Source organism: Dreissena polymorpha, chromosome 4 (assembly GCF_020536995.1).
Source record: "Dreissena polymorpha isolate Duluth1 chromosome 4, UMN_Dpol_1.0, whole genome shotgun sequence".
Lineage (NCBI taxonomy): Eukaryota > Metazoa > Mollusca > Bivalvia > Myida > Dreissenidae > Dreissena > Dreissena polymorpha.
In genome coordinates this window covers 79,500,094-79,519,088 of record NC_068358.1, presented here as the reverse complement: position 1 = coordinate 79,519,088, position 18,995 = coordinate 79,500,094, and the positions used below count along the sequence as shown (strand labels likewise).

Sequence of the window (18,995 nt, the reverse complement as noted above, 5' to 3'; positions counted from 1 at the left end):
TTGACCTTTAAGGATAACCTTGACCTATCACAACTCAAAATGTGCAGCTCCATGAGATACACATGCATGACAAATATCAAGTTGCTATCTTCAACATTGCAAAAGTAATGGCCGATGTTAGTTTCCGGACGGACGCACAGACTGACAGTTCAACGGCTTTATGCCACCCTACCAGGAGCATAAAAATGCCCCACCTCCTGAGAGCCATGTTTTTCAAACAACCAGAACCATTTACGAACTTGTCCAAGATATCATTGGGATAAATCTTCTGACAAAGTTTCACGAAGATCGGACAATAAATGTGGCCTCTAGTGTTAACAATGTTTTACAATAGCCATATAAGGAAAAATGCCCTGCCCCCATGTGACAATGTTTTTCAACCAAACAGATCCATTTAGAAACTCATACAATATAACATTTGGACAAATCTTCTGACCAACTTTCATGAAGATCAGAAAATAGTGTCCTCAAGAGTGTTAACAAGGCAAATGTTGGCTCTGCATGACGGACAAACAAAATTACAAAAGCTCACCATGAGCACATTGAGCGTAGGTGAGTTCATAAGAAAGGAGTGCTAAGACACTCAAGGGGACAAATGATGCAGCCTCAGCCCTGGAAGGACCTCAGAGGTCACCTTTTGTAATGACTCTTGTTCCCGTCATTCCACTGGCAGGTCTTTTGCTAACTTGTTAGTGTTGGTCATAGGACACAGGGTCGAGAATACCAAGGCATACTATTACAAAACATCCCTACATATAACCATAACACACATGCGTTCCTTGTCAACAATAGGAAACAATTATAACAAAAAAGTTGTGCAAACAATAACATTTTATTGTAGTTCATCAGATCCACAACAGAAAGTGAACAGAAACTTTCAACAGCCAATATTTGATGCAATAAGCAAGAGACAAATGATTCAAAGCAGTCAAAATCAATGGCCAATAATTTGTAAATGCTATATCATTTCTAGTAACTTAGGATAAGATTGTTAAACTATTGGGAGTTCACATTCTCAATAAGTAATGCTACTGAAAAACAATACAGCCTCTACTGGAGAGGAAGGTACAAATGTGCATACTCTATACACCTCTGACAGAAGACTTAAGCATATCAGATCATATTTGCCAACAACTTTACATCACCTTCATATTTAAAGCAATTTCCATGTAATCAACCTATTTTTTAACTATTAAAATGCAGCTCTGCTAATTATTTTTGACATTCATTATAATGAGGACAGTATTAAACTCAAAACCTTAAAACTACAGACAAACGTTCTAACTCAGAAAATATACATCATTCACATTTAAACAGTGCTTCTGACTGACATTCTCATTTCAGCAACAAACAGAAATATCATTGTCAGAATAGAATAAACACTTGGTAATGGGATTGGGAAATTAAAACAGTTTGTTTGAATTAATTGTCAGAATAATCAGATCATCTAAAACTTTAGCACTTGTAAGATTCTTCCCAGGTGTTTTATTCTGGAAGAGCTTAATGCTATAAAATACTCTTTAACAATCTTAACTATACACAACAGGTTTCTCAAATAAAAATGTTCTGTTTCAATTGTATTTTGGAACATGTTTATTGAAATCTATTATCAATCTAGAAAAACGTCATAGATAATGAAACAATGCAACTATTATTATATATTGATCAACATAATTGTTTAGATTACTTCTTCAAATGTGAATGTTCACAAGTCACCAAGTTAATTTCAATATACTTCACACACTAATCAAGCCTAGGACAGTTCAGGTTTATTGTAAACAAGCACTGAAAGAGACCCTTCCTGCAAAAATGGACCTGATGCCATGTGTCCAGCACAGTTCCTGACCAGTCTGTGAATTGCGCAGTCTGGTCAGCAACTACCATCCCTGCTAACGAGACCAACTACAGTTTTGTCACAGACGTGATGTATACCCCCACGTGCCGCATTGGCACAGACTATTTTGCATGCTGTCTTCACAAAACAAGAGAATCTAATTTATGGCGATTTTTAAGAATTATTATGCCATTATCATTTATAGCCATTTTGACCTTTGAACTCTTGAATTCTTTCACAATTTGTTTGACACGCTGTCCAATAACTGTTAAACAAAATTAATGTACAGATTCATTTTAAAATCTCACGATGAACAACATAGTTATTGCCCGGACAAGCTCATTTATGGCCATTTTTGACCTTTGAACTTAAAGTGTGACCTTGACCTTGGAGATATTGACGTAGTATTTTTGCGCGACACACCGTCCAATGATGGTGAACATATTTGTCAAATGATTTTTAAATCTCACAATGAACAACATAGTTATGGCCCGGACAAGCTCATTTATGGCCATTTTTGACCTTTGAACTCAAAGTGTGACCTTGACCTTGGAGATATCGAAGTAATTCATTCGCGTGACACTGTCCAATGATGGTGAACAAATGTGCCAAATGATTTTAAATTCTCACAATGAACAACATAGTTATGGCCCGGACAAGCTCAATTATGGCCATTTTTGACCTTTGAACTCAAAGTGTAACCTTGACCTTGGAGATATTGACGTAATTCTTTTGCACAACACACCGTCCAATGATGGTGAACAAATGTGCCAAATGATTTTAAAATCTTACAATGAATGACATGGTTATGGCCTGGACAAGCTCATTTATGATCGTTGAACTCAAAGTGTGACCTTGATCTTGGTGATATCGACAAAATTCTTTTCCGTGACACACCATCCAATGATGGTAAACAAATTTGCCAAATGATTTTAAAATCTCACAATAAATGACAAAGTTATGGCCCGGACAAGCATTTGACCTTTGAACTCCAAGTGTGACCTTGACCTTTGAGATATTGACGTACTTTTTTCATATAACACACCGCCCCATGATGGTGAACAAATGTACCAAGTCATTTTAAAATCTAACGATAAATGACATAGTTATAATCCGGACAATCTTTCACTTTAAAACACACTAAGTGACCCCCTTGACCTAGTTTTTGACCTGGCATGACCCATATTCAAACTTGACCTAGACATCTAGATACAACTTTTGACCAAATTTGGTGAAGATAGGATGAAATTTAGCCAATGGTAATGGGGGTATAACAGATCTTGTGTGACTATAGCCTACAGAGTAGCTCATAACCAGACTGCGCAGATACGCTGGCCGGGTATGAAATAAGACCCATTTTCGTATGACTTGGATCATATATCCAGGGAAGATGCAAGTAATGTTTCCCATAGCAAAAGAATGGTAACTGTAGTGGAAATAGCAATGCCATGGTATTTCCTTATGAAAATCCCTCACATATTTTGTATTGAGCAAATGAGACAATGAATACTGACAAAATGTAATGTGATGTAATCAAGAATGTGTCTTCTTTGTTCACTGACAATTTTCTGTATGCAAAATGCATTAACTTATAATTGTCAAATATTAACCATTAAATAATAAATAGAACCTATCGTATGAGAATGAATGTGATTTGAAATAAATATATGAACACTGAATACATACCCACCAGGATGTGTCCACAAGAATGAATGGAATGATAAAATAGTATCACAGAGAACACTGAATGGACATGAATGGCTCGGATATCGTCAACATCAGTGAAATAAACATTACAACCATCAATATACATTAAAATATAATGGATGTGCAAGAATCCTCAGTTACAAAAACAACAAACAAAACCATACATCATTAAATACACACATTCATATATTAAAAATATTATGAACAGCCATACTACCATGTGAATAAACTTTCATGTTTCATATACAGTATTCATCCATTCAACACATCCATTCAAATATAAAATCTAATTGTGGTACTAAACAAACACATTTATAAAATAAATCAACATATACACACTAAGATAAATTAAAGAACACAAAACACTTCTAACACATATAAGAAAATCCTCCAAATATGGCATACATGAATAAAAAGATGTTTTAATCCTCAAGTAACAATAGAAACAGTTAACAATTTTCAGTGATATTTTATTTTTGTATAATTCAAAAAGCACGTTTGGTCCTCGTTATCTTTCAAAAGGCGCCCCTTATTAAAATCAAAAGCTGATTTTTTTTCACAATCAAAACATCTTTGATAATAATGTGCCAAACAGATGTATTCCAACTTCAAAACAATGCTAATGTATACACTATATTCAGTCATTCACTAACCACTTCATAAGTGTGAAATCACTGTATCAAAAAGAAAGAGATTTAAAACATATACAACACTTTTCCACTTGTGCCTTGATTCAATGGATAGATCAGATCATAATATCCAATTCATGAGACTGGAATAAAATATGAACAAAATGACACAAATGGTATGATTTTTGTTTCAAATGTGGATCCCTGACATCCTTGAGACCTCATTTCTTCATCAAGATAATGCACCATGCTACAAGGCACTGTATGTTCCTCTCTTGATGACAGGGCCTGTGGTCCCGCATTGCACCAAAGTCACCTTGAGCTTACTTGAATGCCACATGAACATAATATGCTTTGTTCTGGGAAAACATTTTATGCCCTTAAAATGTTGTCCCAAACTAGCCTGTGCAGATGCATAACACTTTCAACGTTTACAGTATTTTTCATTCAAATTAAGCCTCTTCTTAGTGAAGTCAATTTAGGGTTTATGTGCCCATGATTAGCTTTTGCAGACTGGACAGGCTTATCTGGGACGACACTTTACTAACATGTATAATGCCCGGTTTTCCCAGACCAATTCTCTAAGAATGGCAGATAAAACGAGTATTTCCAACAGCACTGATGATCCATTACCATAGACTGTGATGTTGCCAAGTAGCCATGACAGCCACTTCTCCACTAGCTGACCTGGAAGTACTGCTGTACCACGGTCCACTGGTCCAGTGGGATACGGTTGGACAACATCATCCGCAGCTCACCCTCACGATTGTCTCGCTTCTCTTTGTCTAAAATTAGATGTCATTATCACCACCATCATCATCTTCGTCATCATCATCGTCATCTCCATTGCCATCATCATTTCCATTGCCATCATCATCATCATCATCATCATCATCATCATCATCATCATCATCATCATCATCATCATCATAATCATCTGATTCACCATAATCATCACTGTTTTATTATAATCATCATCATCAGCTGCAACACCATCATGATTTTCTCATAATTATGATAATCATCATGTATGAATATCTATCATCATTATCAATGAATTCAACAGCGTCATCATTATCCCATCTTTCTGATGATCATTATGGTTATCTATCATCACCTGCATAAATATATTTGTCATCATTATCATGATTGCCATGAACACCAAGAATCATCACAACCATTCTCAATGTCCACCATCACAATCAGTGTTGTTTCTAATATTGTTCAAATATGGACAAGTCATTGCAAGACTTGAGTCTTGAGTATATGAAGTATGTGCTAAACAATATTTCATATATGGTAACATAGAGTACAAGTTCTGACACTGTGTTCAGTCTCACCTGGTTTCTTGCTGGCTGAGACTGGCTGGGCAGCCATCTGTTGCAACTCCAACGTCTTCTCCTTCAAGCAGACAAACACACAACTGGGTAAATAATGGTACAAAGTGAGACTAGGGACCTGTGACATATTGTTTTGAAGTGTTTTCACATACTAATTTCAAACTTCAACTTGTCAAAAAGTAAAGTCTTGTAGGAGGGTTATTGGGTATATTTAAATTTTGAGAGTGCAAAATTGATTAAAATACTTAACGATGATTTTTAAAAGACTTGTTCAAAAGAGATGAACCTAAACTCATCACTGGGGTGTACTTTTTGGTAAAAGCTCAATGAAGGAAAATGAAATATTCCACAATATCTTTAAATTTTTTGTCATAAAATAACCTGAACAGTGGGGAAATCACAAACACTAAACAATTATGTTGGCCTTCTTCTAACACTGCCCTAGAGTTTCATATGGATTTGAAAAAATGTCTCAAGTGATCATCTTCACATATGAAAGAAAAACTTACATGGCCTAAAACAATATATTTAATGGCCATACTGAAGTTGCAAAATGAGAGGCATCATCCCAACACGAGTCTTAAGCAATAGGCGGCCAGCATAGCTCCAGATCACCCTGGGCAACTTAACCCTTTGCATGCTGGGAAATTTGTCGTCTGCTAAAATGTTGTCTGCTGAATTTCTAAAATTAGCATTTTCTTCGATTTTTTCAAAGAATACTATCAGAATAGCAAACAGTTTGGATCCTGATGAGACAATACATTCTGTGGCGTCTCATCTGGATCCAAACTGTTTGCAAAGGACTTTAAAATTCGGTTCCAGCAGTGAAAGGGTTAAACTAAGGCGCTATCCTGTTCACTAGTCACACAAAGTTTTGTGATGTCATACGCAGACACCCCAGCTCCTGACCAGACTATGTGCTTGTGAAAGCTTGTCTTATAATGGCCCCATATCATTTATGGCATAAAACCCATCTTTGTAAGATGCTGCTCAAATAATATTTTGGAAGGTTTACATGCATAAAAAAAGCACATTATGAACGGACTATGAACACACAACTATCAAATGTTTTAAAAATGTATTGTAATCCAGTAAAATTACCCATCAGTTTACCTAATAGCAGTTTGAATTTTGAATATTACTGCTGTTTCTAGACAAAACTAACAACTTAATAGGGCGAATAATGTATTCAGTGATAAAACTTTTAGTTTTATTGCATGCTTATTATGAATAAAGATAATTTATTTATCTGTAGCACTTAAATGTGCATTCAAAGTATGATTTAAAATGATAAAAGATGCACATAACTCTTGATGGCTATCGTTTTAATAAGTTATTGGGTGTCAGGGAGAGAAATAACTTCGGAACATAATTTGATAAAATTTATTATACCCAGTTTCTCAAATAAGAGAAAAAAAATCACATCTCTATGAAGTTAAAAAAAATATTTTTATCACCAATAAACTATCCTAAAGAATTTGCATCAATGAACAAAGTATAACTTTGCTTTATATATATATATTTTTTTTAAATATATATTAAAAAGTTATATATATATATATATATATATATTTATATATATATATATATTTTTTTTTTGGTCATCTTTTGCATAGTACATGCAGTGGGTTTTGGAAAAACGTTCATTCTTAATATTGAAGTATTTTAACTGTGACAGTGCTCCAGCTAGGCCTAAATGGAAGGGCGCCCTGGCCTGCCCTTCCAAAGCCCGCCCGCCCTGCCCTTTGATTTAAACAAGAAGGCCAAGATGGCCCTAGTTCGCTCACCTGAGAGGAGTCGGTTCATTCAATCTTTACCTAATGTCAAACATGACCTAGATATTGACCAGACAAACATCCTGGTCAAGTTTCATCATTATTGACCCAAAACTCTGGCGTAGGGAGTTCTTTTGTTTTTGTAAGTTTTGAAATGGTGACCTTTATTTTGAGTTGACCCCCCAAATATCAAACTTTGCTTACAAGCATTTTGTATAATATAATGAAAATTTGGACAATCTAAGGGCAATAACTATGGTATTAATAATGTGATTTTGCTCATCATCAAACTTGACTGAGATCTTTCAGCAACTTTGATAAAGAATTCTTGAGAAATGTGAATGCTAGTGTTTACAAACCAAATGTGGACGGACGGACAGCGGACAAAGACCAATCCTAAAACCACACCTGAGCAATCAGGTGAGCTAAAAAGTGTGTTTCACCGATCAGAGCCATTTTCCAACTTGTCCAAGAAATCAATAAAACCAATGTATTGACTAAGTTTCACGATGATTAGGCAAAAAATGTGACTTCTAAAGTGTTCGATCACAAGGTTTCTCTCAATATAGTCACATAAGGAAAACTGCCCCGCCCCCCCCCCCCCCCCCCCCCCCTGGCAGCCATGTTTATTGACCCATCTGACCATTTGCATACTCATCTGAGATATATTTAAAACAAATCTATTCACCAAGTTCCATGATGATAAGGAAAAAAATGTGACTTCTAGAGTGTTCACAATTTTTTTTTTACTATATAAATATAAGAAAACTGCCCCCCCCCCCCCCCCCCCCCGGCAGCCATGTTATTCAACTGAATGGAACTATTTTCCAACTCAACTCTCGTATCAAGCAAACAAATGTTCTGACCAAATGTCATGAAAATTGGGCAAAAAATGTGACTTTTAGAGTGTTCACATGTTTTCGCTATATACATATAGAGAAAAATGCCCCGCCCACTGGCGGCCATGTTTTTTCACCGATCTGGACCATTTTCAAACTCGTCCGACATATCAATAAAACCAATGTTTTGACCAACTTTCATGATGATTGGGCAAAAATTGTGACTTCTAGAGTGTTTACAAGGTTTCACTATAGCCATATAAGGAAAACTGCCCCGCTTACTGGCGGACATGTTTTCCAATGGACTGGAACCACTTTTGAACTCAACCAACATATCATTCACACAGACGTAAAGAGTAAGTTACATGAAGATTGGGCATTAAATGTGACTTCTACAGTGTTTACAAGCTTTTTTTTTTACCTAGTGACCTAGTTTTTGACCCAACATGACCCAGTTTCAAACTCGATCGAGATTTTATTGTGACAAATCTTCTGACCAAGTTTCATGAAGATCGGACAATAAATGTGGCCTCTAGAGTGTTTACGAACAAATGTGGACGGACAGACGAACGACGGACAAAAACCGGTCACAAAAGCTCACCTGAGCAATCAGGTGAGCTAAAAAAATATTATTTTATTTTTTGGGAGACATTGTAATTTATAAATCTCGTATAAAATTGATATTAATCTATAACTTATTGTATACATTTTATTTAAATGGTTTAATAATAATTTTAATAATAAAATAGAAATAATATATTCTAACAATTATTAATAATATAAATTTATTATGCAACAGGAAGCTAAATTTCTGGATACTACTGCACGTTCGAAAGTGCTCTTTTGACAAAGAACTGCACGCTCTAAAGTGCCCTTTTGACAAAATAGGCCCCCCCCCCCCTGCCCTTTTCAAATCCTAGCTGGAGCACTGCTGAGATATATACCCGTAAGAAACAAAGCTGTAAGGAAAAAATAACAAATCATGTAACACTGGCCCCTCATCACAGAAAACATGATGTCTGATTGGTTTGTATCATAGAAAAATATCATTCTTATTAAAAATTCAAACTTACACTAACTCATTAACAATGTGTCCGTAACACGCATAACTCCTTAAAACTGGAATCAAGCAATTATCATTCACAACCTGTTTCCTTTAATCCAGGATTCGCCAGATACCTGCCTTTAACAAACTACTTGGATTTATATTGATCTGGAAAAGGTATAGCGCATCCAGAATTGTGTTATCTACATTTTTAATTTTCAAAAACGTATGGTTCAAATCAAATTACTTTCTAAGCACTGTCAAGGTTCTGGTTAAAAATAAAAGGATTTTTCAGCATCCTAGACCGTTTTCAAGCAGTATTCAAGGTTTGTGCCAACACTGGACATTGCAAAGATAAACATTCTGATCAAGTTTCATATCAATAGGGTCATTCATGTGTTGAAAACTTCAACGTGGTGACCTAGTTTTTGTAAGCCAGTGACCTGATTCAAATTCAGCATGGATATTGTCAAGATATTGGTAGACATTTTGACCAAGTTGCATCAACATTTGATAACAAATGAAGCAAATAGTAATGAGCTATAAGTTGATGATGCATACAACATGACCATCGAGGCTGAAGACAGGGTGATCCCAATAGCTCACTTTCAGCAATTCATGCTCAGGTGAAAGATGAAAACAAACCATGTGTCCCAAAGTAAATTTTGTTCCTTCTATTTCAAGCCCTGAAGATGTCCTGAAAATCATCCAGTTAACACCCACATGACCTTAACTGTCCTTGATTCACCATATCAATATAAAGTCATAGTGGAAACTTTATACAACATTATCAAGGTAAACATTACTACCGGTACTCCTTAGACAATCCGGTAATGCTGCCTGCCATACTTTCCGCGCAATTACATGAAAATAATGGGACAGTGCCACAGAGATGGCTCACAGTACAAACAAATATTTATTTACCAGCTGAACCTTTTGTTGTGGTTCATCAAGCATTAGGCCCATAAATCAGAGTAAATAAATAGCGGTTAATCGACTGGTTCCCTGTGGAGAATACATTCACTGGCGTATGATTGTGAAGACAATGGGTGACTTTGAGATTCAGCGAACCCAATAGCCATAGAGATGCTACCATCAGATACCCATCAAACCAACGGGGAATTATTTTATTTGAATATTTGTCAACTTGAATTCAGGTCCTCAATTGCAAAAAAAGAGATAACGGACCATTCTGTGCAATAGGCATCATGAAATTTGAGACTCAAAACAGAATGTCAATATTAACTCTCGGGCCATGATTTATAGTCACAAAGTTGAGAACAAATTGATTGTATTGCCTGGATTGTATTTTCATCACTTGTAGAACAAATGAGGAGACATAAAACTCGGTAATTCAAGCGCATGACAAGAGTCACCAGGCAATCATCCCAATGAATTGTGTGACCCTCCTCTCGAGATTGTGTGATTCTTAATAGCCCCACATGAAGACTCTAGTTTTTTATGGCGACATTAAAAATACTTCAATGTGAAATAAACATGGCGGTTTTTAATTATATGTATAGCTTTATTGCCATAGTCTCAGCTATTTTATTTCACTGTTGTTGGGGATTACAGATAACAATTTCAATAAAGACCAGATTCTTTTTAGGGCAATTAACAAATAACTACATCAATTATATCAAAGGCGTAGATAGATGTCAATGAATGATCATAATTCATTTCACAGAAAAAAAATAAAGAGTAAAAAAATCTGTTTCTGCAGTTTTCATCCCCATAATAATCTTATGATAAATGAATGTGGTAATCTATTATTTTTCTTTAGAAAAATATTTTTTTAGTCTACTAAAAATCAATAATCATCCAAGTATACAAGGTTAACATATCTAGTAAATGTATCTTTAACATCTGGTCAGTAGAACTGACTCAACACTGGTAATATGATGTGTTGTAAGACCCCACACTAGATGCAAGTAATTGGTTTTTAATTGCTCAAATATGCTGAAAATATATCTTTTCAGAATTTGAAAAATCTCTTTAAAAAAAAAACTTAACTAGCCAGTGATTCACATTTTATATTGGACATATTAAAACGTTTTTTTTAAAAGAGGTCCAAGATTGCCCTATCTAACTACCAGTAATCTATTTGATGGAGCATGTCCAGTTTTGAACCCAGGGGCATCTTTTGAACAATCTTTGTAAAGGACAACCTTTTGTTTTCAATCCCGAATATAAAGACTGAGTACTTTGTGGTTTCAGAATTTTAAATAGTTTTTTGTTGCTATAAAATTGAATTTTAAATATTTAATGGCTAAACCCCAAGGCAGGGCCAGTTTTGACCCTAGGGGCATACTACACCTCTTGGCCTTGTTCCAGAGAAGAATTTACTTAAACGTTGTAAAATGTGAGAGTCCTGGGGCATGACCTTTTTTGAGTGGAAGGGCATAATTTGAGCAACCGTTGTAGATTTAAAATAATAACATAATAATAAACCCCGGACCATTGTCAGGGATTTTTTTTACTATAAACCTAAATAACAAGTATGAGAATACTGGAGCTTGTTAAGTTTAGAACCAAGGTGAAGGATTTTGAACAAGATTTGTAGAGTACCACTATCTGATGGCACATACCAGTAAAAGATTTTTGTTAAAAGATATTTTGATAAATAATGCCAAATAAATCAGTTTCCACCCCTGGGACAGGTCTTGAACAAACTTTGGACAATCATACAGTACAATAAAGTACATGCCTAATACCTAACATCAGGGAATTGCAGTGTCAGAGATTTTTTAATAAATATTTTTTACTATAATAATAATTTATACATATAAAAACAAGAATATCAGTGAAACTGATGGATGCTCCCCGATGATGCGCTTTGTCAATCTATATGTTAATAACCACCTTAAAAAATCTATTATTAGCCTCGGTGACCTTGACCCCAGTGACCTCAAACCTCATTGAAAGGTAGAGGCTATGCAAGGTACCCACATGCCAAATATGAAAGAGATCGGTAAAATATTGAAGGCACTATGAGAAACTGTAACAAAAGTGTGATGGAAATATCTATTATTAGCTTCGGTGACCTTGACCCCAGCGACCTCAAACTTCATCAAAAGGTAGAGGTCCATGCAAGGTACCTACATGCAAAATATGTAAGAAATCGGAAAAATATTGAAGGTGCTATGAGAAACTGTAACAAAAGTGTGAAGGAAATATCTATTTTTAGCCTCGGTGACCTTGACCCCAGTGACCTCAAACCTCATGAAAAGGTAGAGGTCCATGCAAGGTACCTACATGCCAAATACCGTAGGTTTCCACGTATAGCGCGCTCCTGTGTATAGCGCGCAGGCTGTTTTTTAAATTCAACAAGATGCGTTTGTGAAACACAATGTCCCCCTATATGACGTTTGACTTTGAAGGATGACCCTGACCTTGTGAAGGATGACCTTGATCTTGACCTTTCACCACTCAAAATGTGCAGCTCCATGAGATACACATGCATGCCAAATATCAAGTTGCTATATTCAATATTGCAAAAGTATTAATAAAATAAGCGATTTGGGCCACATATATTTGACCTCTGACCTTGAAGGATGACCTTGACCTTTCACCACTCAAAATGTGCAGCTCCATAAGATGCACATGCATGCCAAATATCAAGTTGCTATCTTCAATATTGCAAAAGTATTTATAAAATAAGCGATTTGGGCCACATATATTTGACCTCTGACCTTGAAGGATGACCTTGACCTTTCACCACTCAAAATGTACAGCTCCATGAGATACACATGCATGCCAAATATCAAGTTGCTATCTTCAATATTGCAAAAGTATTCATAAAATGAGCGATTTTGGCCATATATATATTTGACCTCTGACCTTGAAGGATGACCTTGACCTTGACCTTTCACCACTCAAAATGTGCAGCTTCATGAGATACACATGCATGCCAAATATGAAGTTGCTATCTTTAATATAGCAAAAGTTATTGCAAAATGTTAAAGTTGGCGCAGACAGACCAACAGACAGACAGACCAACAGACAAAAACAATATGTCCCCCACTACTATAGTGGGGGACATAAAAATGGAGAAAAAAATATTTAAAGACAATAAAACCACCAAATCGGACCGAAAAAGGCTGCCATTTTACTTTTGCACAATCCAATAATCCGGGGCATTGGAAAGCTTAAGGTAGCGCACCTCTAATGATTTCCCGCGATTTATTTTACGATCATTGCCGATCTTCAATGATCGCTTATTTCCGAGTGATGCATTTTATTTTTTTCAAACTTCAAATTTTGATATATGTTTAACTTATTCATTTAGAATACATTATTTTCACTATAAATATTGACTTTGATCCAATTATCATCTGAAAAATAAGATTTCGCGATTTCTTCAAAGATCGAGCGAGCCTTTTTACCTGTTTACTTATGGATATCTAATTTAAAATTGCACTGATGTGAAGTTGTCGTGGCCGAGTGGTTAAGGCGATGGACTAAAAATCTTTTGGGATCTTCCCGGGCAGGTTCGATTCCTGCCGACATCACATACTTTTTGCGACGCGTTTTATTTCTTTTCTAACGTAATTTGATTTAATAGAGCACATAAGCTATGTTTATTGTTAAATATGTTGAAAATTGTATGCACATCCTTCAATTTTAAAATTAAAACTAACGTTATGGCTAAATTGATTATTTTACTGCTGAAAATACGAATGATGCATGTTGCATTTTTATTTTTATTTCAAAAAGTAAACGGTAAATCTGTCTATTTTTTTGGTATTTTTGCTATATATAGTGTTTCTATAAAAACTAAGTTTAAAATATAACTTAAATGATACTAATTTGAATTTTATAACACTTTGTTTTTAACCGACCCAATTTTTACTTGGCTGAAATCACTTACATTTCATGGCGTTATTCCATAGATTAAAATTAAAAAAAATAAATGTCTGTAAAATAATACTTATTTCATCTTGTTTAAACTTTAAACACCTTTACTGCATCTGTACACACCAACTGCATGCCCATATTTGGAAATTTGAATGAATTATGGAACTTTTATATACCCAGGGGTGAAAATAAACTGGACAAAAGCCGAGCGTGAGGGTGGTTTTGAAAAAATCGGTATATTTATTTAAAAAGCATGGAAAGCCTACCTACAAATTTGCATGTAGTTCAGTGAAATGATGCTGATTAGGAAAATAATTAATTAAATTATATTTGGATATGTGCCCATTAGAGGTGCGCTACCTTAATTAAGCATTCAAAATAGGAAACGTCATTATGATTAGGAGCATGGGTTGCATAGCACTATACTTTTCTAACAATTTTGTAATTTTCTAGCAAAAGATTAACAGTCCACGTGCATTTCGTGAAAAACGTGAGAAAATAAGAATTAGTGTACATTGTGTGATTTTTCCTCATGAAGGAAAGGGCATTACTGGTAAATTTGAATGTCGCATGGAAGACAGGGATACAGATGTTGTGGTACACCACTGTTAAACGTTTAAAATTTATACACACAAAATGCAATTGCATATCTTCACGTTCTCAAGTGGCAATTAGTGTCTCAAATGTCAATTAGCGTCTTAACAAGTCGTGGCACATATTACTCAATAACATCTGCCAATGACGAAGTGCAAAATGACCCCCTTTCACACCTACCGTTACCCGCAAAAAACACCTCGTTCGCACCTACCCTTGCCTGCTCTCCGGAATGTCGACAACAATCCCCATCGGAATTCATCAATAAAGAAGTGTAAAAACACAAACAAAGAAATGTCCGCAAGTTTATTTAAACAAATTTATTTTTTACCAAAACTTCTTCTACCGCGTTCATATCTACCAGTAGCGACTTCTTGTTGTTTTGACAATGGCCCCTCAGTCTGTACGATTATAGGGTGGTAGTTTTCTGGATAAAAACATGGCGGCCATTTTGATTATTTACGGCAACAACATTTTTTTTACCAATTTAGCAGCCGGGATAGCGTTGTATCAATGCATACAGCGCACCAGCTTTTTAATTTGAATTTTGGAGGTAAAACACTGCACGCTATACGTGGAAACCTACAGTATGTAAGAGATCGGTAAAATATTGAAGGCGCTATGAGAAACTGTAACAAAAGTGTGACGGAAGGAAGGAAGTACGGAAGGAACTTCAAACTGGCAACTATATGCTCCCTGAAAATTTTCGGGGAGCATAAAAAAGAACACAAGAAAACCCACAGAGCAGGTCTCATTTTAAACCAAAAGGCATCATCTGAACAAACTTAGAAAAAGTAGATGACCACAATACCTTGTTACAGGTAAAATACCAAACCTCTGAGCCTTGTGGTTTCAGAGTAGATGTTTTACTGTATACATTTAAGCAAAATAAGACAACCCTATGGATTCTAGAACGCTAACTTGAGAAACTGTAGATAAGTTGTATAACACTCGAGTCCCTGGTTTTGGGGCTTATGATGATAGGTGCATAATGTGAACATATCTTAATATGTAAGTCTATACAAATAAACTCCTATGTTGACAAAATTTTGACACAAGGGGCATTGTTTTAACAAACTTAGCAGAGGACCAATACATGATGTTAAATAGCCAATGAGCTTGCAGTTAAGGAGATGTTTTTTAAATTTTCACTTCATACATTATATGTATACAAGAGAAACAAGTAGCCCCGAGGGGAACAATTAGAGCTTTGTCACAGACGTGACGTTACCCCCAAATGCTGCATTGACATAGAATATTTAGCATGCTGACTTCACAAAACAAGAGAAGCTAATTTATTGCGATTTTTTAAGAATTATTATGCCATAGTCATTTATGGCCATTTTAACATTTGAACTCTCAGGGCTTTAGATAAAGAGTGTATGTGCGTTATTACGCAATTAAAATAACCAAAAACGTAATTAAATTTTTTTTAAAGCGTACAAAAACGCAAATATAAATTTAAGAACATAATTCCCGTAAAAAACCTTGCGTCACGAAATGCAATTCTCACAAACACCGGGTGTATTTTTTTGGACTGGTTAGTTCCCGTACAAAAATGTACCGAATAGTTTATATGCCGTCCTATGAAGAAAAGAAGGCAGTCTTTCCAGTGGTTATCAATCTTTGGGGTAAATTACTGTAATTATTCGTAGACCAGTCCGATTTCTACTTTCAATTTCTTCAAATATCAAAATGGCCACTCGTGGCCGTAGAAAGAGAATCCTCACACAAACAAACACTTTAGACAGGTATTTACGCCAGAATATTGGGGAAACCGAAAGCTTTTGTGCTGCTTTGCTGAACGATCTGTTGCAAGATGTGATCATTTCTCCCGAGAATTTAGTTCGCCCGTTATTATCAGAGATTTTGAACAAGGTTGTTAAACCCAAAAAACACATTATGGGGAGTGTAAGTGAACAAACTTTATTAATAGAGTGGCGAAACAAACACCCGTGGCTGGTGATGGAAATGGAAAGTGGAGTTATGAAATGTACATTATGCACAAACATGAACAGTAAATTAAAACTAACTAATGTTGCAACAAATGTTGATTTATTTTTCACATGCACATAATAATATAGTAATCTTAGTAGATTTTTATTATATTATATATGTCAATCCCTAAATTACCCAATTAAGTTAAAAAACCGGGGGTGAAATACCCAATTAAGCTCAAAAGTAGGGGGTAAAACATTTTGCTCAAACTCTATTGAATTTACAAAACCCCTATTGTTGTCAAAACAGGGGGTGAAAAACCCATTTACCCCAAAAATTATCTATAGCCCTGACTCTTAAATTATTTCGCATGACACACCGTCCAATGACTGTAAACAAAATTAATGGACAGAGTCATTTTAAAATCTTACAATAAATGACATAGTTATGGCCCGGACAAGCTCATTTATGGCCATTTTTGACTTTTGAACTCCAAGTGTGACCTTGAACTTCAGCTAGCAGGAGATACATGTATCAACGTGATTCTTCCGCATGACACACCGTCCAATTATTGTGAACAAATGTCCTGAGTAATTTTAAAATGAATGACATAGTTATGCCCGCACAAGATCATTTATGGCCATTTTTCACCTTTGAACTCAAAGACTGACCTTGACCTTGGAGATTGCGACGTAATTCTTTTGCATGACACACTGTTAAATGATTGTAAACAAATGTACAGAGAAATTTTAAAATCTAACAATGAACGACATAGTTATGGCCTGGACAAGATCATTTATGGCAATTTTTTACCTTTGAACTCAAAGTGTGACCTTGACGTTGCAGATATCGACGTAATTCTTTCGCATGACACACCGTCCAATGATGGCAAACAAATGTGCCAAATGATTTTAAAATCTCATGATGAACAACATAGTTATGGCTAGGACAAGCTCATTTATGACCATTTTATACCTTTGAACTCAAAGTGTGACCTTGACCTTTGAGATATCAATGTAATTCTTTCGCATGACACACTGTCCAATGATGGTGAACAAATGTGCCAAATGATTTTAAATCTCACAATGAACAACATAGTTATGGCCCGGACAAGCTCATTTATGGCCATTTTTGACCTTTGAACTAAAATTGTGACCTTGACCTTGGAAATATCGACGTAATTCATTTGCAAGACACACCGTCCACTGATGGTGAACAAAAAAGTCTCACAATAAATGACAAAGTTATGGCCCGGACAAGCTCATTTATGGGCAACTCCAAGTGTGACCTTGACCTTGGAGATATCAACGTATTTCTTTCACATGACACACCATCCCATGATGGTGAACAAATGTACCAAGTCATTTTAAAATCTAACAATAAATGACATAGTTATGGTCCAGACAAACTTTTGATTTAAAACGCACTAAGTGACCTGTGACCTAGTTTTTGACCAGGCATGACCCATATTCAAACTTGACCTAGACATCATCTAGATACAACTTCTGACCAAGTTTGGTGAAGATCAGATGAAATTTTTGGGACAGACAAAGTGACTCCTATATAGACCCCATTACCAATGGTAATGGGGTATAATTATGACCCAGGAACATGATTTAAACAAACGTGATTAATGACCTCTATACAATGTTACATATCAATTACCAAACCTCTGGGAGTTGCAGTTTTAATTAAGACTTTTTAAGTTTTTTTTATTATGTACACATAAGAAAAACAAATTTCCCCCACAGCAAACCCAAGGGGCATAACTTGAAGAAACTTCAAAGTGGGCACCAATACAATGGTAGATAAAAAACAAGAGATGTCACCATAGGATGACTTATGCCCCCTATAAACCCTTGATAGAAGTTATGAGCTTTTTTCGAAACCTAAACGCAGATTTTGAAACCTAAACGCGGACCCTTAGTTCAAGGTCAAGGTCACAGGGGTAAATTTTTTTGTGCGTTTGTCAAGGCCTTGTCCATAAACACATGCATACCAAATATGAAGGTTATATCTCAAGGGACATAGAAGTTATGAGCATTTCTCGAAACCTAAACGCAGATTTCAAAACCTAAACGCGGACCCTAAGTTCAAGGTCAAGGTCACAGGGGTACATAATTTTGTGTGTATGGAAAGGCCTTGTCCATATACACATACATATTAAATATGAAGGTTATATCTCAAGGGACAAAAAAGTTATGAGCATTTTTCAAAAACCTAAACGCAGATTTCGAAATCTAAACGCGGACCCTAAGTTCAAGGTCAAGGTCGCATGGGTAAACATTGTTGTGCGTATGGAAAGGCCTTGTCCATATACACATGCATACCAAATATGAAGGTTATATCTCAAGGGACATAGAAGTTATGAGCATTTTTCGAAACCTAAACGCAGATTTCGAAACCTAAACGTGGACCCTAAGTTCAAGGTCAAGGT

General features: G+C 35.6%; 1 protein-coding gene and 1 non-coding gene across 8 annotated transcripts in view; one reads left to right on the top strand and one right to left on the bottom strand.

Moving 5' to 3' along the window:
* Nucleotides 1-813: 813 nt before the first annotated feature.
* LOC127876711 (S phase cyclin A-associated protein in the endoplasmic reticulum-like) overlaps nt 814-18,995 on the bottom strand; it is a 98,735-nt gene continuing 80,553 nt past the window's right edge. For 6 of the 7 annotated variants that reach the window (XM_052422120.1, XM_052422122.1, XM_052422126.1 and 3 more), the window contains exons 28-29: nt 5,511-5,571; nt 814-4,955 (exon numbers count right to left, since the gene is read on the bottom strand). In XM_052422120.1, the coding sequence (XP_052278080.1) occupies nt 4,849-4,955; nt 5,511-5,571 (168 nt within the window). In that variant the 3' untranslated portion in view covers nt 814-4,848. The remainder of the gene's footprint in view (nt 4,956-5,510; nt 5,572-18,995) is intronic. The other variant, XR_008048041.1, reaches the window with a different exon arrangement.
* Nucleotides 13,599-13,680, top strand: Trnaf-aaa (transfer RNA phenylalanine (anticodon AAA)). The gene has a single exon. It is a non-coding gene; the product is annotated as a tRNA-Phe (tRNA).